The 23,088-nt window shown below is 33.6% G+C and overlaps 1 protein-coding gene across 1 annotated transcript; it reads right to left on the bottom strand.

Moving 5' to 3' along the window:
• Positions 1-1,365: 1,365 nt before the first annotated feature.
• On the bottom strand, positions 1,366-20,717 carry LOC123303011 (dynein axonemal heavy chain 12). Its single transcript, XM_044886105.1, has 7 exons — positions 18,419-20,717; positions 16,751-17,369; positions 15,821-16,164; positions 11,103-14,561; positions 9,291-9,650; positions 7,403-8,034; positions 1,366-5,649 (listed from the first exon to the last, which is right to left on the bottom strand). The coding sequence occupies exons 1-7, from the start codon at positions 20,715-20,717 to the stop codon at positions 1,369-1,371; spliced, it is 11,994 nt and encodes a 3,997-aa protein (XP_044742040.1). The 3' UTR covers positions 1,366-1,368.
• Between the last annotated feature and the right edge of the window lie 2,371 nt (positions 20,718-23,088).

Here is a 23,088-nt window from a genome sequence, read left to right as displayed (position 1 = left end):
ATGTATATTAAGTTTAAACTTTTACTGCGGGCTCAGGCCGTAAAAGGAGAGGTTGTGTTCGTAAATGAGCAACATTGGGTCTTGGGTCCGTAGGACACATCTTGTAAACCGTTAGAGATAGAACAAAAGTTTAAATCTAAGAAGTATTCTTTATAAACTATTTACAGAGTTAATTGTTGAAATACCATAAATAGAGTGTTGTTTACTTAAATTACACAGACAAAAATTTGTGATCTCACGGGTAAACAGTGATGTTTACGAAAAAATGTTTCAAACAAAAGTTATTTATTTTTGTATAAGGAACATTTTTTACATTTAAACTTTTGTTCTATCTCTAACGGCTTATAAGATGGATTCTAATTCAAATTCAAATAAAAAGAAGTAAAAACAAACAATTGGTTATGGTTAACAAAATGGGTCCTACGGATACCAGTCCCAGTTCACCTATGTTGCTCATTTACGAACTCGACCACACTTTTTACGTCCAGAGCTCGATATAAAAATTAACTAATTGATATCTCTATTCGTTTTTGAATTATCGTGATGACAGACGACAGACAGACAGACAGACAACCGAAAATGGACTAATTAGGTGATTTTACGAACACCTATACCAAAATTTTGTTCAAAGCATCAAAATTTTTAAGCGTTACATACTTGGGACTAAACTTAGTATACCTACCTAAAATATTTTATATACCATGGTATAAAAACTGGCCAACACAACTATAATATAACCAAATGATAGCGGAAATATACCGCATTGCGTGAATGCCGAATATTAAAGTAAAAAAAACTGATTAAAATCCCCAAGTGTATGTTACTCGTTGCTAATTTGGTGGCGGACAGCACCACCAAATTAGCAGAAGTACAGCCCGCCACCAAATTAGCAACGAGTAATATACACAATAAGAGAGTAATTACGATTATCTAATTCATACTGATGATGACTACTTGGTAGTCGAAATACGTATTTATAAAATACAAAAAATTGATCTAGGAAATTGGAGATCGAAATTTATTTGTAAGAAAATGATTAACCCCCCCCGCAACTACACCCCCCCCCCGCCCAAACAGGTTAGACGCTCCCTTGAGAGGTCGAATTTTTTTTACGAAGTTTTTACAATCCTAATACACGACTGTGGAAAATTTCAAAGATGCATGAATTTTTTCCCGTGAGATATTTAGTTTCATTGTGCTAAAGATATTTTGACAAGAATAAAGAAAAAAAATTGCTTATAAAAAAATTATATTTCAAAAACAGTTTTACATATTTAAAGACTAAATTGAATTTTGCATGTCAAAAAAACATTAGCCAAAATTATAAATTAATTACAAAAAAATAAAGTCGAAAATTTGCTTTACACATTAATCCAATTGGCATAATAAGGCAACACTTCGCTTAACCCAATGTGTGGTTGGTTTTTTCGTTTCCAACAAAAATGGTAACACATAATTGGTAGAATGACCTGTCGTAGATAAAACACCTTTTCGTTCAGATGTCTTGTACAATGGCGCAACATATCTGCCCTTCTCATCATAATCTTTTAACATAATCGGAAACAGCCACACTGCTGGTAACGGCTCATATAAAACTTTTGGTTTTTGTTCATCCAAATAACGATTTGTATTCCATCGAGCACCTTCCAAAAATAATCCATAGCAATGAACACCATCATCTGGCGGTGGATTTCCACCAACATCCGAATCCAACACCTCAAAATCGTAAACTAATTGATCTATTGCAATCTTATACTTTCGTGCATAATTCTGTTTTGAGCTCGTTAAAAACGCTTGGGTAAAATAAAAACCAGATAACCAGAAACTATCTGGTTTACCATTATCAATCCATTTTTGTAAGAATTGTATACGTTCACAAAAATCCGTTACATAGCCGGATAATGATTTTAAACTTGGATACGATACTTTAGCCCATGCTGCTGGAATTTTTCCTAAAACTAGCGTATGCGCTAGTACTTCCAAATCAGGTGACATTACCATTAGACCTTGATTTGCCTTGTTTATATTGACCAAAGACTTGTGCATTACATTTAATAACTTGTTAAATCGCAACAGTTCCTGGCAAAGAACTGTGTTCATAGATTGCGTATAAAGTGTAGGATATTTCTGATAAGCTATTTCCATATCAAAAGGTTTTGGTATTTTATTTAAAATATCCAAGACGATCGTCCCTAATATATCAAATTCTCCACCCCCACCTTCAGATCCACCTTTTCCTTGGACCATAACTGCCGAATCAATTAACATCATTGAATCCTTATAATCACGTCGAATACCAGCATTCATGTGTAAACCTAACACTTCTGGAGGATGTACAGATGGAAGCTGTTCGATAAACTCAATGATCTTGGAATATTCTGTGTGTTTTGGGACACCATATGCCGGTCCAAAATCATTTACAAACATATATCGTGGATCATCAACAATCTTTGGATTTAGGAAATCAATTAATATTGTATTTAAACATCGTCGGTCCCAATCATCTGTGACTCGTCCACCATAATTACATTCCCCAACCAAATACGATATCGCCACATATGGCACTTCCGGGTACTCATTAATAAAAATCTGTAATTGTAAGACAGATATTTGGAAATCAGATTCATTAAATCCATAAGCAATATTCCATCCAATCGATCCATAAGTTCGTCTTTCTTGTACAATTGCGTGAAAAAATGCGAGACCATAAAGTAATTTATGAAAGGTTCTACTGTTTTCTGGACAACCATCATAAAATTCTTCCTCTTTTAACGGTTCCGTTGTAAACGATTTAAGAATATTTTGCGTTAAGCCTTGTGGTGGTTCATTTGTCATTTTCACTCCAGACTGTAAAACAGGAATCGGGAATTTATCCGATGGATAACTGGTTAACCATAACCGGAATCCTGCCCGTGTATTCAAATCATCGAAATTCTCAACGATTTTTTCTAACTTTGGCATCCATGACACTGCTAAATGACAATTTTGTAAACACACCCAATGTTCTTCACGTTGAGCCTCGGCAATCATTTGTGTAGCAATTGGTCCTTGTCCTTGTCCCAAGGATATTGATTTAAACTTGTTTTCAAAACCCATTTTTTCCGCGAAATTTTGTAACGAAGACATTGGATCAACTCCTGGAGATAAAATAAATATTAACGGGTATTGAGAACTTGAATCACCATACGATTTAGCGATATCGAACGGAGGTGGAGTAACAAATTTTTCTCCCATTTCCATTGCAACTAATTTCGATACACTGACCATTGTTTTATCCGGTCGAATAATACGAATTAATATTAATTTTTCAAATGAATTTAATTTTTCATTCCATGGTGCTGGGAATTTCACATCTTGCGGATTTGTTAGATCATAATAGTCATGCCATGCTGAAATATTTTGAAGAAATGATTCCCGTAATCCTGTAAAACTACTACTGAATTCATCTATTTGACATAATTGAGTCCACGACGTATCATTTAACCACTCGGATGCTGGATTCTCGTAATCAACCTTTAAACTCGAACCACCTGTAAGGAACCACATGTACAATCTTGCATCGATCTTATTTTTCGAGATCATAATTTTACTGTACAGAATAAATGAATATAATAATTTATCTTTCTCGAATAGCGATCGACAGACATTTTGGTAGAGATCATAGTTAAATGTATTTATCAAGAACTTTAATCTTTTATCTAGATCATTCGATCTGCTAGCATTCGCGATCGACATCATGTATAAATTAATGAACCAAGCCAAAGAATATTGGTACATGGGATCAACGTTTGGGAGTTCAGAGATTGTATAATACAAGACAGCTGAATGTTTCGCCATAGGTTTATAATTTGCTCGAGATAATTCGATTTTCTCTTCTGTATCTTTAGCGGATATTTGTTTTTTAATAATATCCTCAGATAATTTTTTCGATGAATCCAAGATATCAATCGCTGTTTGATCGTCTAGAATATTCCCTTCGGTTTCACTCATTGTACGTAAGATTTTTGTTTCAACCTCTTTTAATTTCGACTTATTTTCCGCACTCTCGATAATCAATTTTTCTCGTAATTCTTGTAAGTCAGGACGTTCTTTTGCAACAACAATACCTAACAATTGATCTTCAAGACCTTCAATTGTTAACGCAAAATTAATAATCGTTACCATGTTAAAAACTTCGGGTAAATAATGAGGATTACGTAATGTTGTTGTTAAATATAATTTAAACATTTTATGCACTTTTAAAACTTGTTCTCCCAATGCAATAAATTCGCTACCATGTTGAAAGTATGTTTTACGTTCTATAATCGGTTCAATTGGGGCGTCTAACGTCTCTAAAATATTTTCGATTAGAACCGGTAATCCAAATTCGATACAGTGCTCAATTATTTTCATATAATTACCATCGGTGAATTTAACACATAATAACCGATTTTTCTTCTCCATTGTACGGATCCAACGATTTGCTTGACGTTGTGGATCGATTAGTAAAGAACATCGTTTCGAGGAATCCATAATAATCGCGTTGTCTGTTGAGAAACTATCGTTTGGTAGTCCGTGTATATACCACGATTGGATTTTAATATCCGATCCTAAAGCTTCCCGTATACTAAATTTGTTAGAGCATGGTAGCTTGTATTGCTTAACGTAACCGAACCAAGTTTCGATTGCCTTTTGTCGAATATTGAGAGTGAATGGTGCAAGATATGCGATTATACCACATGATACCAAAATATCACCTGCCAATGAATTATAAGTTTGTAATAATTGTTCAGCTGCCTGTTCCCATCGTGTTTTTTCTCCACCTAATCCACCGATTAGTTTCTCAGCTCGAAATAATTTCTTTGTACAATGTTGAACTTCCTCAGTTAGCCGTTTCATTTCCGCTGTACCTTTTGTTAATTGATCATTTAAATCGGCTAATCTCTCCTCTAAATTCTTAAGCATTGTTTGTTTTTGGACTAAAATTTCCATTGTTGCGTTTAATTGTTCTTCGGCCTCTTGTAATTTCTCCTTTTTTGGAGCAACTATTTTTGCTACTATATCATATTGATTAATGGCAAGCATCCATTTAAATAGAGTGGCAGCAGCCAGTGAAGCTTTTTCCACATTTTTTTCGGTAAGCAGAGGATGCGTTAAGTATTCACTTCGAATTTTTTGCATAATTGCTGGAGGTATATTATCTTTATCGAATTCATATTTAATTGAATTTAAAAATCGAATATCACCGAGCATTCGTTTACTTGGACCCCAATAATCTAAGATTCTTCGTCCCGTTGATCGATCAGGAATTTTCTCTGGCGGAATACCTTTTAACACGCATATAGCAGCCATAACGACTTTTATTACTTCAGGTGGATTTTTCATAGATTTTAACATTGTTATGTCACTCGGATTCAACACATCCAAGGCTGCGGTAGCCTCCTGCATAATTGGCATAGCTGTATCTAAATCAGCTTGACATTCATTTTTTAGCTCTGTAGCTTCTGCCGCTTGAATATTTGCAATCGCTTCATCTTTTTTAACTAAAGCACCTGCTTGTTCAACCTGAGCTGTTTCAGTTTCAATTATTTTCATCATTTCGGTACAATTGGCAGCCATTTCTACTAATTTTGGCCTGAATTCCTCCAAATCTTTTTGCATGATTAATACCTATTAAATTATCAAAAATACTTTATGAGAACTCTAGACTCTAGTTATCTGAAATCAAATTTTAAAACCGTCCCAATGGCTAGATTAATTTTGGTATTAACAATAACTTCGTTGTTTAAATACCTTGCAAAAGCTATTCGATTTTCGTAAGGGGCTATATCCAGTTAGGATTTTCAAAGAATCAATTTTTGGAATGTACATAAATTTAAGTATATTCTCTGAAAATTTCAAGTTGATCCGATAAATATTAACGAAGAGAAACGCACGAAAATCAAAAATTAACTAAGTGTAAACGTCCTTTGGAACTTTAAACGCGTTTTTCTCGAAACAGCATTTTCAAAGTCGGTGAGAAAGATTTCTCTGAAACGGCTTGACTGATCGGTTTCGAATATTTTCACAATCTTCTCAGATATTTCCCCCAAGTATTAATCGAAGGAATAAGATTTCTAAAAATTATTTCGAAATTTTAAGCCACTTTGAAGTTGCGACAAAAGTGAGCCCTCTCAGATCAAAGTAAGACAAAATGTTTACAAAATATCAAAAATTCAAATTTTGTTATTTACTTGCCTGACAGTAATTGCAGAATTAACATTTGGGCATTTTTCAAAATTTGGGCATTTATAAAAAATGAATTATTAACTAAAAATGAAATTTCAATTAATTTTTGTAATTAATTTTTGAAAAATGTCCCAAATGTTAATTCTGCAATTACTGCCAGGCAAGATAATAAAAAATTTGATTTTTTGATATTTTATAGATATTTAGTCATACTTCGGCCTGAGGAGGTTCATTTTGGTCCCTAACTCCCTCAATTTTCAGCGGTGGTCCATCAATTTTCAAATTCGAAAAAAATATCATAAATAGTACCTACATGAAAGGTGTTACCTTCTCACACTATTATTATACATCCCCCCACCCCTGCCGTTTCCGAGAAAAAATCTTGTCAATTGCAAAAAATCGATTGCTTATGACTAGAGAACTGATAAAGATAATGGGTCGAGTCTTAGCTCAAAATACGTATCTTCAACTTTCCCATTTAATGTTATAAAAAAAAATCAATAGTTTTCCCAAAAAAACGTCTTTTTTCATAAAAACCCACCAAAAAAGATCGTTCCGGGGCAAATTTATGTGATCTAGACAATGGAGCAATTTTGAAATTTTATATAAATTGAAATATTATCCGTCCGCGGTATGCTTAGGGTAGCGGAATAGTTGTGATGGGCTGGTGTAGCGCATGGTAGATGCACGAAGGAGGTGCACTCAGCCTCTGAAGCTGATAAATGAAATTATCAGTGGAAACTTGGTAAAATACATATATGGTATCACAATGGGCTCTTTAGCCTAAGTTTGTCCTTCGTGTACAGCCAATATAACCTAACCTAATACGCGAAACTTTTACCTTCGACGAAAATGTTTGCTGGCTGTTTTGATTTGCGGTTTTTTTGCATTAGCTTCAGAAAATTATCCTAAAAAAGGTCTATTTGGTTTAAAGCGGAAGTTTTTAGTTTTAACCCCCGCGCCATTGGGGTGAAAGTGGTTTATATCGTAAAGTAAATCAGATAACTTTTAAAACCGTCGCACCCCCAATGGTGCAGCGATTAAATCTAAAAACTTCCACTTATGTTCCGCTTTCCGTTAGATTTTTTTTAGGATAGTTTTCTGAAGTCAATGCAAAAAATCAATACACCCAGCAAACAATATTTTCGTAAGAATCAACAAATTCTAGGTTCGTTTATTGTACTATAATTATTACCTGTTCAGCGGCAAACGCTAGTTGTTCTAAACCAATTATGTAACGATTTCGATTTGATAAAAGTTCCTCCTGTTTTAAATTACATAAAGTCGTAAATGATTTTATTAAATCCAAATACGATGCCGATGTTATATAAGTTTTACGTCCAAAATTCAAATAAAATTCATCCGAATAATCTCTAGCATCCACATGAAACATTTTGCATATAATAACGGCATTATGTTTAACATCGTCTGGTAAATTGACACCAGTCATATATCGTTCTGCAACCATTTCTAAGGCATCTTCTGGCCATCCTTCGAACCAATCAATTGTGCAACAATTCACCAAGGCTGGATACAACCGAAGACGCGTTCGTAACGCTGAACCAATTGGACTGAAGCATAATATGATATGTAATTTTTCTTTGCAACGGTTCGCAAAGAATGAGAAGACTTCTAGGGCACTAATATCTAAAGATCGGTTACCACCTTGAGCTGCAAGTCGTGTTAATTCTAATATTTCCTGTTTTTCATCGATGGCATATATATTGGGCACTTCACCAGAATTCAATAAGCCGTCAATATCTTGTAAGAAGGCTTCTTCCTTTATTTGGCCTTCATTGAACAAAAAGACTAAATCTTTACCCAAACCTAACAAAATAAATTTTTTAACAAAACATTTAACTAATATTTTGTGTTTTAATATAATTTTTGACCCAATAATCCTTACTAATATTATAAATGTGAAAATAACATTGTCTGTCTGTTACGGAATCACGCCTAAACTACTTAACCGATTTAAATGAAACTTGGTGCAGATATAGTCTAGAGTCTGAAGAAGGACGCTGGCCACTTTTAATACTAACAAAAACGGCTGTAAGGGGTTGAAAAAGGGAATGAAAGTAAGGATGTTTGTTAAATTTAATCTGGCATTTACTATTTTAAATTTTTACAGAAATCTTTAATTTATGGTTCAAAATGGTGATTATAGATGGAGCAGCTCTATGATCATAATTTTGAACCATAAATTAAAGATTTCTGTAAAAATTTAAAATAATAAATTTCAAACAATTCAGAGGCACCTTTTCTAATATACTCAATGAGTTATGACAACATATTTACAATTAAAAAAATTGAAAACTATGCATATATTTTAGCTGCCTAAAACAATCCCTTCAAGTATTATGGAAGGGGGATAACTGAGATCAAGAGATGTAGAGGCTATAAAGCGGTTTTTTTTAGCGGTATCAAACTAGTACAATATAATAATTATATTAATATATAGTAGTGGGTCGTTACTATGGAAACCCAAAGGCCGAAGGTCAGACAAAAGGCCGAAAGTCTAAGATCAGGCCAAAGGGCGAAGGCACGGCAGTGATCTTTTATCGGGGGTTTATCAAATTTTATAAAATATAAACCATATTGTACCTCATCGAAGCGTGGCAGAATACAGCTAGGGCTTTTGCCCCAAACTTAGGGTTCCGATTCAAAATAATAAAATGGACGAAATTGTGAACAAAAGGAGGATACGTTACGGCATATGAAGTGAACGTTATAACTCAATAATCTCTGATTTAAAATTAAAGTTACCCAGCGAAGTGGGTAGTTCACAGCTAGTTCGAATAAATAAGATCCATTTTAACGTACTATCTACATTACTATTCCAAGAGCTGGTGACATATTTAGAGCACGAATTTGATGCCACCTGTCGATGCTAGTGAGACTAATTATTTCACTATCATAGACGATACTTTTAAGCTTAATAACTAGATGGATCAAATCCATGCTCTAAATGTGTTACCAGCTCTTGGATTATATTATATCATCCGTTCCTTGGGTGAAAATCATTTTTTCGTTTTTAACCAAGTGTCCTCTATTTATGATTTAAACAAAATTCTAATAATTACCTCCACTTGTTTTTAAAATTCGTTTAATATCCTCACGCCATTCATTTAAGTTATAATTTTTTGTAATTTCTGGTTGGAATATACCAAAACCACAAATCGTCGCTGCCAAACGTGTAATTGATTGCCGACCAGAACCACCAACTCCAACAAGTAATCCGCTTCCAGATGGTAATGATAAAATTCGACATACTTTCGATAAATGTTCCAACACATATCGAAATATTACCACAATCATTTTCGTTTTATGCGAACTATTATAATCGTCTAAACAGTTTTCGGCAACGTTTAAGAATGTTTTAACATCTGGCATTTCCTCGTAACGCCGTTCTTCTGGCGGTGAATCCAAATCCAAGAATACACCTAATTCAGTAATTCTAGTTGTAATACGATGAAGTAAATTACAATTATTTGGAGCGAAAACATTTTTCGAGTACGTTTGGGTTCGTTTTATGGAAACATGTTTATACTTAATTTAATTGAGGAAATAAGACGCGCCCGGTCCCGTAAAAATATGAATTTTATTATTATGTTCCCATCCCAAATGCTTTATTTCCTCAACTAATAACCTAGGGCTCTATAGCCTAAGTGTGTCCTTCGTGGACAGCCAATATAACCTAACCTAACCTAACCTAATAACCTAAAAATGATTTCGCCCTAAATAAATGAAATTTTAAGGCCGAGCTCAGCAGATTGAGAGGCAGCTTGGTGAAGTGACGTAACGCAGTTTTACGTAGATGGCGGCCACTGTGTAATCCGAGTATATTAATGGTGCCTGTGTATATTTTTCTGTATAGTGATAGTAGGTCAATTAAATTAAACATTGAGCTTTGCATGAAATCAGGTATTTTTATCTTTTTAACATGTTGTTTGCAATGTAAAAGCAACGTTAAATCCAAATTTTCGACCTCGGCAAACGATCGGATCATGCCGAAAAATAAGAAAAGCTCCGAGGTTATTTCAGTTTTTTTCTCATAAATTGTGGAAATTTTTCAACAATTTGAGATAAATCCGGTTTTTATAGGACCAACCAATAGTTTCGGAGATACAGCTTTTCAAAGATTGTCTATTTTTTCATTTTACACGATTTTACGCCAAAGTTCATCTTGTAAACTATTAGAGATAGAACAAAAATTTAAATATAAAAAAAGTTCCTTATAAAAAAATAAACAACTTTTGTTTGAAACATTTTTTCGTTTACTCGTGAAGGCGCAAATTAGATAAAATTTTGCTGTCCATTTACTATAAAACTATAAAAGATAAGTGTTGAAAATTTGAAGGTAGCTTCAACTAGTGGTGCTGTGAAACATTCTGGAAAAACGAACAAAAATTCTAGAAAATTTTTGACGCCTTCGCTGGTAAACAGTGATGTTTACGAAAAAATCTTTCAAAAAAAAGTTGTTTATTTTTTTATAAGTAACATTTTTTATATTTAAACTTGTTTCACCTCTAACGGTTTACAAAATGAAATTTGCGAAAACTATTGGTTCTATAAAAACCGATTTTACTTCAAATTGTTGAAAATTTAATCTTCTTTATAAATCAATATTACATCGATCGAAATGAGGTCGAAAACTTGGATTTAACAATGCCTTTACATTGTAAACATATCAAAAAAACAAAAATACCTGATTTGATAAAGTGTGTACACCGTGGTCGTTACTGCATAAAAAGGCATGATGTACAAACTGCGTCATCTGCGTCACATAAACTTGCGTTACCTGCTGTTCGCCATCTACAAAAACTGCTACACGTCACGTCACTAAGCTATGTCTTAATTTGCACTCGACCAAAATCTCTGTTTACTCAACCTACCAAATATTAAATCTTTTAAGCTCTCCTCCGTAACTTGATTATCGAATTTCGGTACGTGTGCTTCAAAAATAGCATCGAAGCTTGCTTTAAAATTTTCCCGCACATTATACTTAATCCTCTCGAAAAACCATTTACGATCCTCTTCTTCCACCAAACAATCGTAGAACACCCGTAATACTTCATGGACCCATAATCGTACAAAGACTGATTTCTCATCACCAGCAGTTTCTTTACGCATCATTGCACAGCCTTGAATAACACGCGCAAAATCTCTTAAATTAAAAATATAATGCGATTTCGCTGGCGTAGGTCGAAGCGTTGCTATCGATTGTTTATAGATATCCACGGTAGAGTTAACGATATACATGACACTCATCATGACATCTGTTGCAAATCCGTTCTTTCGCAAACCTTGCATTAGTGTATTTGTAAATATTTTAAACAAACTCTCATCCGAGAACTCATTTATGGAATAAATATTAAAATGTCGTAAAAATCGATGGTAAATATCTTGTCGACTCCCCCCAACAGGACCCATTGCAGCCAAAAACAATAACTGGTGCAAAAATATTTTTGTTGTATCCTTTAAATCGTACCAGTGTTCGTGATCGAAGTATTGACGTAATAATTCGATAGGAGGTTGTGCCCCATAAATTTCCTTAATCGGCAAGTTGATATCATCCACAAAAATGACTGCTTCTTTCTCCTTATCCGGTCCATATATTCCTCGTTTCCACTTATTTAATTTGCTAATAACTAGTGCTTGAGCTTGATTCGCACTTATTTGTACGGTAAAAGTTATAAAGGAAGGTTCATATAAATCCATTTTGAGTTTTTTCATCATGAAATTTTGTACGTAGAATGTTTTCCCAGTACCAGTTGGACCGATTAATAACAGTCTCTTTTTCCATTTAACATGCAATTTCAATAAGAATAAATATCGAGCAACATCAAGGGTTGGAACTAAAGTTTGCTGTAAACTTTTGGATTCTTGGACTGGCATTGATTTAACTTCCTCTGGCCAATACTTCCAAGATCCTTTCATGCGATACACGTAAAAGTAATCTAAATAATACCCATCTCCAGGAAGTGAAATGCTTACATCAAGCGGTAATTTGAGTGTTTCATGTTGTCCCGTCCAAATACTTCGAAAAAATTCATCAAATTTAATTCGAGATTGTCCATCAAGTGTTCCAGCAATTCCCCATGAAATCGATGTAATTAAGCTCGCCTGAATCCAACCATTGAAATGCTTATTCCCCTCTGGAAATTGTTCAACTGCTGTATTCATCAACATTTCTATTAAATTCAACGTGGATCTTACTAAATTTATTTCACCAGCGAAAGATAACATTACACAATATTTCTGAACAAAGTAAAGCGTTGGTGGGATCCAAAATCTTAACCAGGTCATTATATATTCTTCACGACTTTTGATCCAAATTGGGTTGGTCGTTTCGGTCCATGATTGTGCGATAGCTTCCCAGCCAACGTTAACTGCTTCTGAATAAATCATTCCACAACGAGAAACAGTGGCCGGTGATGCTTGTGCTAAGTCCATAACTTCGAAAATCATTGACATAACATTTGTCATGGCAATTACTTCACCTGACATTAAACACAGTTTTTTATTATCATCCAAAACCGTATTCATATTTTCGATCCAAACAGCATCTACTGGGCCATCAAAAATTACCCATTTACGATTGGGACTTGGATCCATTGCAAAATTTCGATAACAAGTTGCAACAACGCCATCAGACCATTCATATGAGACCGCATCAAATTGTCCATACAATTGACCCATGGTTATTGATTTGGGGTTAATGATTTGGTACTCAACAATGCTTTCCCCCAAACCGGTTTCAAACATCCACGACAACGATTCCGCTAAAACTTGCAAACAGGTTGTTTTACCCCCGAATGGTTCCCCAACTAACATAAATCCGTGTCGAACAATCATCATTTCGTACGTTTGGATAATTTTTTCCAAAAATGCTGGTACAGGTTGAATATGTTTCTTTGCACAAATTTCTAGGAATGCAGTCATTAGTTTCGAGTAATCAGGTTTTGGTAGCACAATACCAGGGAACAAGTCAGAGATAATACCTTCGAATAACGGTACATCGAATGAGAGAAATTTTGGAAGGTTGACATCCGTAATTGATCGTAGTAAAATTATATCTTCATTTTCATCCGGAGAAGCTAATTTGTTATTACCAGCAGCTGATAAAACTGTCTTTACAGCTCGCATACCATAATCGTAATGATTTTGCGAGGATAACTGCTCTGAACATAATCGATAAGTTTGTACAATTTTTACAGATAATTTCCGAGCATCCACAAAACCATATGAATACAACGAGATTTCCCCAATTAACGCATAATCTGGTACCATCATAGCGACTGTTCGAAACAATACTTTCAAGTTATCTGGCAACTCAGATCTTCCAGCATAACCTGGGTTCATTGTAATGCATACGTAGCACGAGGGCACTAATTTTAGTACGGTACCTTCGAATAAAAATGTTTCCACATTTGCACGAACGGCTACAATAATACATAAAATCTGTTGAGCAACAACACTGAGTACTTCTAACTCAATTCGATTAAATTCATCAAAGCAGGCCCAAGCTCCACAGGATGCTAAACCTTTAAAGAATTTTCCCATAGCTTTATAATCTAAGCCATCGGAACAATTAAACACCACACATTGTACGGCTAGGGCTTTCGCTAAATCTTTTGTGGTTTCAGTTTTACCAGTTCCTGCAGGTCCTTCGGGTGCTCCATTTAAATGTAATTGATAAGCGCATACTAATGTTCGATAGCAACGATCTGTTAACGGAGTTATCACCAAACGGTCACTGTTACCTAGATATTCGTATGCGTATGGAACAGATGCGTTAACAACTTTCACGATAGCTTGATCATTCTCCCAGTAGTAACGCAACTGGGATAACCATTGGAAATCCATAATATTATCAATTTCCATTTGGACCATATTATAAATAACATCTTTCGCATGGACATCTATAACAATTAACGCTTTGACTGTGATTCGAGCTAAATTCGACATTTCTGGTGATCGAACCAAACGAACAATATCGTTCAAAGCTTTGACTAAATCCTCGTAATATTCTGCTAAATCGGAAACACTTTGTGCACGTAAATAATATTCAGTTTCTTTGGCCCAAAATATTTGTGATACACATAAAACAACTTGCCCTTCCCAACTAGTTACCCATTTTGGACGTGATTTTGTTTCGTAATCAACTTTGGATCGGTGGATTTCCTCTCGTATACTTCGTAACATTTGTGATTCAACTTGGATTAACCATTTTTCCACAGCCCCATTTGTGGCATCTGTATCGATTTGATCCAAAAGTTTAACATTTTCACCTTCTTGACTGAACATTGAATGGATGACACGATTTTCATCGAAAAATAATCGATAAATACCTTTAAAACACAAAATTGCTTTTACAAAATAAATAGAAATAAAAGTATGCGATCGAATCTAAATAGGCAAGAGTTCAAGTCAAGAGACCGGATAGGACCCCGCACGATTATAGAAGAAAATGGCTTTCTGTGAAACTTTTTAAAACCGCGCCTACAATGTTCTTCGGATCGTTCTGATCAAAAACTCTCTCGGCCACAAATTTTTTTAACGAGTAGTTTTCAAGCTACGGGCCATCAAAGTAACACATATACCTATTATAGTTATAGTATATGACTATCGTGTGTGGTATGTGTGTAGTCGTTTTATCACGAGAAATGAATTTATTTATATTTTTTTCTTAATTTTACAAACAATTACCATGTTGTTGGAAAGAAATTTTGAAAATTTGTCTAATTTTTCATGAAAAATACATTTTTCATGTTTTTTTTCTATAATGTCTGAGGCTACTTGAAAAAAATTATGAATAGCTCGAAATGATTGTGTATCGCTTTTTTCTCTATCAGCCAAAAAACGAGATTAGCTTTTTTGACGTAAACACTTTTCGACCATGGATAATGGATCCGTAATGTTATTAAAAACAAAAATCTAAAAAAGTTGCACAAAAGTTTATCCTGGAACGATTATTTTTGGCTGGTTTTTGGAAAATTAAAAAAAAAATCGGTTTTTGAAAATAATTAAAAAATACGTATTTTGAGCTAAGACTCGTCCCTGCATCTTTATCTGTAGGTATTTAGCCATACTTTGATCTAAGGTGGCTCATTTTGGTCGCCCTCAATTGTCAGCGGCGGTCCATCAATTTTAAAAAATAAACAGGTATAGACCCGTTTCTATAATTAAAACAAATTTGAGTAAATAAAATCATAAATAACACATAAAAAGTGATACCTTCTCATACTATTATTATCATCACCCCCCCCCCTTTCAAAACTTCAATTGCTTATAACTAGAGAACGGATAAAGATCCAGGGTCGAGTCTTAGCTCAAAATACGTATTTTTGAATTATCTTTAACTTTCTCATTTAATTAAAGTTGTCAGCGGAAATCAATAGTTTTTCCAAAAAACAGCCTTTATTCGAAATTTTTCAAAAAAGCCGCAAAAAAGATTGTTTTAGGGCAAACTTGTATGCAACTTTTTTAGATTTTTGTTTTAGATAACATTAATAACCCATCCCATGGTCGCCAAGTGTGTACCTCAAAAAAGTTGGACTCCAGAGAAGGATACTGGAATTCGTTAATGTTTAAAAACAAAATTATTTACCTTCAAAACATTTACGTAAATGTGGTTGAACACGCGTAGGATCTTTTGTTTCCGATAATATTTCCAACATTTCATCATTAGATAAAAAGAAAAATCGTGGAAAATATAATCGTTTCTTTTCCAAGTAAACAGTAACACCTTCATTAATTTTATCCAACATTTTTAGACATTCGGTAAATGCTTCTAATAATCCAGGACTACTTGCAATTTCCAAAACATGTGGATCTCGTTCAACCGCTTGCATGTATCGTTTATATGTTCTATCGACTTCCTTGAATAATGCACCTTCTTCAGGCATTTGGCTGACAATATCCTTGGACGAGAAAATTGGTAACAAATAACACCTAGTTGAAAGATTATTTATACATAAAAATGAAAAAAACTCGAAACCTGGCTATAGTAAATGAATTTGGATAAATTTTAATATTGTTGCCTTTCTAAAATCATATACAGGTCCAAGTATTGCACAACTCGATAATCCTAAAATTTTTAAAGGTTATTTTTCGTTTAAATGGAAAGATGAAAAAAAATTTTTTCACTTTCTATACAGGGTATTTCAACAATTAACTCAATCAATTGTTTTGAAATCTAGTTTCAATTAGATGCTTAATATGATCAAAAACATCTTAATCTGCCTTGGGTCAATTTTGAAAAAAACCTTTCGCCTTCTGCTACTTCAAAAGGAAACGACTGAACATAAGAACTTACTAATTTGAACATTAGGAAACGCAGACATTAAATTTAAGGCATTAAAATAAAGGCAAAGTTACCAAAGCAATATTGGTACCTATATTTTTCTGCACCCCCTCCCCCCGGTTCTTAACATATACCTACACGAGTGAGACAGCCCTATTTATATGATGTAAGAAACGAAACAAAAGATTTATCAAAATTCTTTTACCATAAAAAATATAGCTTAAAAATACTAACCATTGTATTTGAGTTTTACCCCAAACATCTAATGCCTTATTCGTACGATCGATTTTTGTATACCAATCTTTAACCTCTTGTTCAATTGGCTTAACAAATGCGGAACCACGCATTGATAACGTTTTTTGGATATGATCATCAAGAATTGCTTGTACATCGTCCAATTGTGTCAAAATTTTAACACCACTGTCTTTATAATAATTTGTCTTAAAACACACATCAACCCATTCAGCTTTCATTTTCGCCAATAGCCTAACCAAAGCTAATTCTTTTGTGGCTGCTATACTGATTATCTCAAAGTTTTCCATAAACTCATCAAGGTGCATATCCACAATTTTCCGTAGCGTGGTACCAGCGTTTGGTGTCATATCTTGTCCAGCCAATTCACTCATTTGGTCCCAATGACGTTGCAACAATGCTGGATTACGCATAATTGTTATAATATTTTGTATTGAGCGAAAATTCTTATATTCTTGCAGCATTGTTTGTGTTAATTTTAATGGGGCCGGTTGTTTATTAATATCTTTATCTTCCAAAGATCCTTTGAAACGTCGTGGATTCTTTTCAACAATTTGTTGGCGAATTTTCGTTCGAAATGTTTTTTGAAAATTTTGAAAACCTATAGAAATTTAAAAAATTCAAAATTCGTTTTTCTGGATGGCTCATTAGAAAATTTTACCCAACAGGGATGAATTTCGAACTATTTTTACAATTTTACGATGAATTTTCTCATAAATGCTTTTAAAAAAAATTTTTCAATTAAACTTCGCGCGCTTAGCTTGACAGTAGCTAACTTTTAATATTTTGAAAGTAGCGCGTTGCGACCGTTTTTAGTATTAAAAGATTACTCAGCACACACAAATTGGTTAAATGGTTAAAGATTTTTAACCATAATACTCTTAAATTCAAAGAAGAACAAAGTTACGTAACAAAACAGGGGGAGGGTGGTTCAATATTTTGTTACAATCTGTTGCCTAGGGGAGTAATTTAAGTACAGCCCCTTACCTGATATGTCTTCATACTTCTTCAATTTCCCTTATATTTCCAAAATAATTATTGATCGAGATATAATAATTCCAGGTTTTCCCGGTTTCCCAAGAGAGACTGTGACACGCTGTATGTGTACCAAACTTTACTTTTTTTTGTTCGTTCAATATATTCAGAGAAAATTAGCTATGACAAGCCTATAGACAGGACCAAGGAGTGTCCTATAAGAGTTTCGATTTTTATGAGATTTACAGAAGTCTAAAACTTGTATTTTACGACCTTAACTAACCATATCCTCAGGTGCGGATCTACTCAAGGGCTTCTTGGGCTGCAGCCCAGAGCCCTGTGAATACAAAAGGTCTGTAGCTTCCATTTAAAACAACAGACGATATTGTGAAAATAAATCTAAAATTTAAAAAAAACCTATCTTAATGTTAACAAATCTGAGATTTTCGGACTTCTGTTCTCGTCGTTTAACCCGCCAGCGCTCGCGCAACCGTTCCGTAAACTATAGTCACGAAATGAGAGATTTGCTCACGCGTTTTGCACATGCGTCAAATATTACGCGCGTTAAATATTTTTTAACTTTATAATCATACCCCCCCCCCATCCTATTTCAAAATTAATGACCTGAAAATCGAACAATTCTTTTCTCTGATTTTAATTATTTTTGGAGCTTACCTTTGTATGCATCCTCCACTTTCTCGTCAACATCCTCAATCACAAGATTATCCCATGGCCCGTCCAACCATACCGAAGTATTACGATACCATTTCGCAATCAAAAATACCAGATCATAAAATGGATAAATAATATTTTTAAATGCCTCCAAATCAGGGAAAGTAGATTGTGCCACGTTAAACAAATCCTCCTCCTGATTGATCCATTTCACCGTCCTCTCATAATCTTGTATTTTAACCGTTATCTGACGTAACGTATCACAATATTGTCGTGCACGTTTCCCATCCGACATATCATCAAGTAACTTCAAATATGGTGTCAATCCAAATAAATTTTTTTCTAATTGAGCGATTGTATCATGTAATATATCTTCTAGTTCAGCTTTTCGTTGTTCGAACATCGAATTGTGTGCCTCTAATATTGGTTTAATTTTTCGTATCCAAGTTAGCGTTTCGGAACACGATTCAATTTCATCCCGAGTGATTTCTGTGAGATCAGCTAACCTGATCATACGCTGTAGAGAGTCCTTGATCTGAGTTTGTAGCTCAGCTAAATAGACTTGTTTGACCCAGGTCATATATTTGCCAAGCTCAACTAATTCTGCGGTACTTTCCGGAACTTTTAACGCACGTTTGTTTATACTCTCATATTCATTATAAATTTGTCGATTCATTTCGGCGTTTTTCTCAATCAAAACTTTCACCAGGTTCTTTAAATAACCATCAACAGCTTTATGCAATGTTTGGATAGTACCATATTGATAGACAATTCCAAGATCGAAAAATACATTATAATCCATTTCATTAATTTTCGATTTATATTCTTGAAAAAATTCGATCTTCCCATTAATTTCCTCGAACGTATGATCTTCATTAAGAAATTCTTCCATTTCATTTGCCATTTCTTCATCGAATAATACTTTAAAGTTTGTTTCGATCTGTTGCATGTGTTGGACAACCGGCTCGAACATATTTCGAACATTCTGATCAACTTTTTCTTTTGCGGAATCAATCATAAATTGTGGTAAATTTAACTCAAATCTTGATGGTATCGTTTGTTTTGGTAATTTTTTCGAACTTGTTGAGAGATTTTCTGGTAGATATCTAATTGATATTGATTCTGTTGTTTTTAGAATTTTTCGAAAAAAATGTGTGACCTCTGAAAGACTTGGATTCAAATGTAATTTTCCATCATACTTCAAGGAAAAGCTAATATAGGGCATCAGATGTTTATTGCTTAAAACTGCAAGACAATTTTGGTTTGTACGTTCCAGTAATTCCATTGCACGTAACTCGATAAATTTTCGGGTAACGTGAATATAGCGGATATATTCGGCAGTGATTGGTTTAAATTCTTTGTAAATTGTTCGTAAGATATCTTTTTTTACCTCCATTAAATAAGGTCTCATTACACGGTTTTTTTCTATCCATAATGTGGTTGCAATTCTTAATGATAAATCCTCTAAGGTAAATCTTGTATTCGTTTTAAATTCGGAGAAATCAACCAGCGATTCTGGTACATTTTCGGACATCATTTTAAATACTTTACGAAATAATGGACGTAAAATAACCAATTCTCTTTCGATATAGGCACGTATTTTTACAAATTCAGGATATTTCTCCGTACGTCCTTCAAACCTATAATCTTTTGTCTTTTTCGCAACAACTTCACCCGGTAATGCCAGAGTTTTATGGTCAATTGCAATTTGGGCATTTGCTTGCCAATATTGTTTATCAATTTCCATATAGAGAAGATATGCGGTTTGTGGATAAGCTTGTGTTAAGGATTGTGGTAGAAGTCGGGTCATTGTTTTACGCCATTCTCGTGGCAAACGGCTGATCGGTGCTTTGCGAGAAAAGCTACGTATATCTCTATGTGATGTATTCATATGGGGTACAACGTCACGCTCTTTTTCTGGAGGTAATTTATCTATACGTGCTTTATTTTTCTTAGCTAATTCTACCAAATACGAAGTTGGGGGTGGAGGTTTAATTACCACAAATTTATAAGGATGTGTTCGATCATATTCAGCGACAACTTCATGTAAATCAGTAATTTGTCCTTGAAAACTTGGACATTCGTCTAAAATTTTGGAACTATTTTCACTTGGATGATATTCAAATTCTTCAGTCTCTGGTCTTTGTTCTTCTTCTTCAAGAAAATATTCGCCAAAACTTTCGGAACTTTGTTCTTCAAAAAATTCACTTTCGCTTTCTTCTTCAAAATATTCATCAAGACTTGAAGAAGGTTCTCCGCTTCCTGAACGGCTGAGTTTATTCGTTGTATAAGATCCGTCCATGTTTGAAAGGAGTCATTCAAATTCAAATTCGCATTGCTTAAATAAAATCAATGATTTTGAAATAGTAATAAAATATATAAGAACATCAGAAGATGAAGGAGAAATAAATGCTAATGGTCTGGATTTCGATTATGCCTAAGTGTGTATACAGGGTGCACTAAAAGGTCTTTACAACGCTTTACCACACACAGCTTAACTCAAAATAAGTCGATATAGCTAAACGTAGTAAGTTACTACATTTTGGCGCTATACGCTCTTGAAGTTGGATCAATTTTGATAAAATTTGGTGTGTTGACACTGTTTTTCATACAAAACAGCTTACATCAACCTTATAAGTACTATCAATTCATAGGCGTAAAATGTGTGGTTTTCCGTACTTAAAATCCTTTATCTCCATGGGGGTACAAATTTGAGAGGTTTTAGGTACCAAAAACCCCACATTTTACGCCTGTGAATTGATATTACTTAAGTTGTTTTGTATGAAAAACAGTGTCAACACTCCAAATTTTTTCAAAATTGCGTTATCCGTTCTATAGTTATGGAAGAAATACGATTTCAAAGTTCCAACTTCAAGAGCGTATAGCGCCAAAACGGGGCAACTTTTACTAGGGGGCCGTTCATAAAATACGTCACACTTTCTGTGACCCTCCTATAAATATTACGTCACAAAAACTAAGTACCCCCCTCCCCCTAAAAATAGCAAATTTTGAATAATAGTACACAAATTTTTATATTAAAAAAAATTTTTTTTTTCAAATAAAATTTAAATAAATTAACAAAACTCTTTTATAATAAAAATAAATAGTGTTTTCTATTTATCAGAAGTCCAATGATTCTGTAAATATTCCGATATGTCTATTATTGGTATTGTAACATCTTCTTCTATATCTTCGAAGCTACCATCCACTTCATCGTCAAACTCAAATGGCGAGTTCGAAAAATGTGTATAGAACTGGGATTCTATTTATGTATCTGTATTCTTTGGCAACGCCATTAAAAACAAGTCAAAACGATACAGTATAATAGAGTCGCACTGCAAAGCTAGCGCTTATAATGGAAAATAAACATAAGTAAATTACTTATTCGAAATGAATGCTTTTTATCATGACAAAAAATGAGAAAAAAAAATAGCTGAAAGAAATTCTCCAATAAAATTTTTTTATAAGCCGCGAACGTCACATTGTCTTAGACCTCCTGCCCCCCCCCCCCTTGTGCGAACGTATTTTATGAACGGCCCCTAGGGCATATTTGACAACTATTTGAATTTTTTTTAAATTTGCTGCGTAGTTTTTTTGTAATTTGTAAAAACCTGTTTTTTTAACCCCCCAAAAAGAAAGTTTAAGCCACCCACCCCCCTCTATGAGTAGTTGATTTTTCAGCACGAAGTTGTTACAACAAAAAAAAAAACAACTGTACCAAATTTCAAAGATGCAACACTTTTTTCCATATTACCATGATTTTTGAAATAATTTTATTGTACATATCATTAAAAATATAAATAAATATTCGTCAAATAATTAAAAATAAAGAACTATTCAATTTACTTGAATATGAAATAAATAATCCAAAAAAAATCTTTGGAGGATTTATGTTGATATCAAATTTTGGTAATCCACCTCTCCAGGTCAAATCTGGAGAGGTGGCAACTTTAATTGTAGATTTGTCATTTTTGTTACTAATAAAACTTAATTATTAGGAAAATGTTCGATTAATAATTACGAAATTTGCTGTTTTAGAGCTTTTTGTTCGAGGTTTAATAATTTCTCCGACAACATCCCTAACTGTATATGAATTTATGAAAAAAAAATAAATTAATTACCTTTTCTATAATATTCTTGGAAAAATGTATAAAACAATTAAAAAAAATAAATGTATATTTTAAAATGTATATAATTCAGTATTTTTTAATGTAAAAATCTACTAAACGTTTATCACTGTTAGGAAATAAATAGTTATCATTTTTCATTTGTTTTTAATTTTCTAGAATTTAAACACCTACTTCGATTCAATATTAAAATTATTTTTTCGGCGCAATTTTTCAAAAATAGAAATTTTTATGTTTTAATTTTTAAAGTAAGCAATTTTCATAAAAATATTGTCAAATAATTGAGTATATCCTAGATGGGTAATTAATTAAATTAGAATTGGTGTCCAGGTGAAAATTTATATGAAAAATTCGACTGATTTTTTTAAAAGTTGATAACCCTTGAACTCTTTAATTTTTTCATTAATGCATAATTGTAATAACGTCTATTTTACCCTGGATAAGCCGTGTTATTGATGGCTGTTATATTTTTTTGAAATTATAGGTACTCCTTTTAGAGCGTTATAAAAAAATGATGAGAATTAATTTTTGTGATGCTCGCACACA

Source organism: Chrysoperla carnea, chromosome X (assembly GCF_905475395.1).
Source record: "Chrysoperla carnea chromosome X, inChrCarn1.1, whole genome shotgun sequence".
In the NCBI taxonomy this organism is placed as follows: domain Eukaryota; kingdom Metazoa; phylum Arthropoda; class Insecta; order Neuroptera; family Chrysopidae; genus Chrysoperla; species Chrysoperla carnea.
Note: the sequence above shows the minus strand (reverse complement) of the source record. Positions and strands in the feature narration are given on the sequence as shown.

What these genes read in the sequence shown, in the direction of transcription:
- LOC123303011 (XM_044886105.1), bottom strand. Translation starts at nt 20,717, where the DNA reads ATGGACGGATCTTATACAACGAATAAACTCAGCCGTTCAGGAAGCGGA. An exon ending in AGTGGAGGATGCATACAAAG is followed by an intron (nt 17,370 to 18,418) that starts GTAAGCTCCAAA and finishes AAATTTCTATAG; the next exon opens with GTTTTCAAAATTTTCAAAAA. An exon ending in TAGCGTTTGCCGCTGAACAG is followed by an intron (nt 5,650 to 7,402) that starts GTAATAATTATA and finishes ATAATTTAATAG; the next exon opens with GTATTAATCATGCAAAAAGA.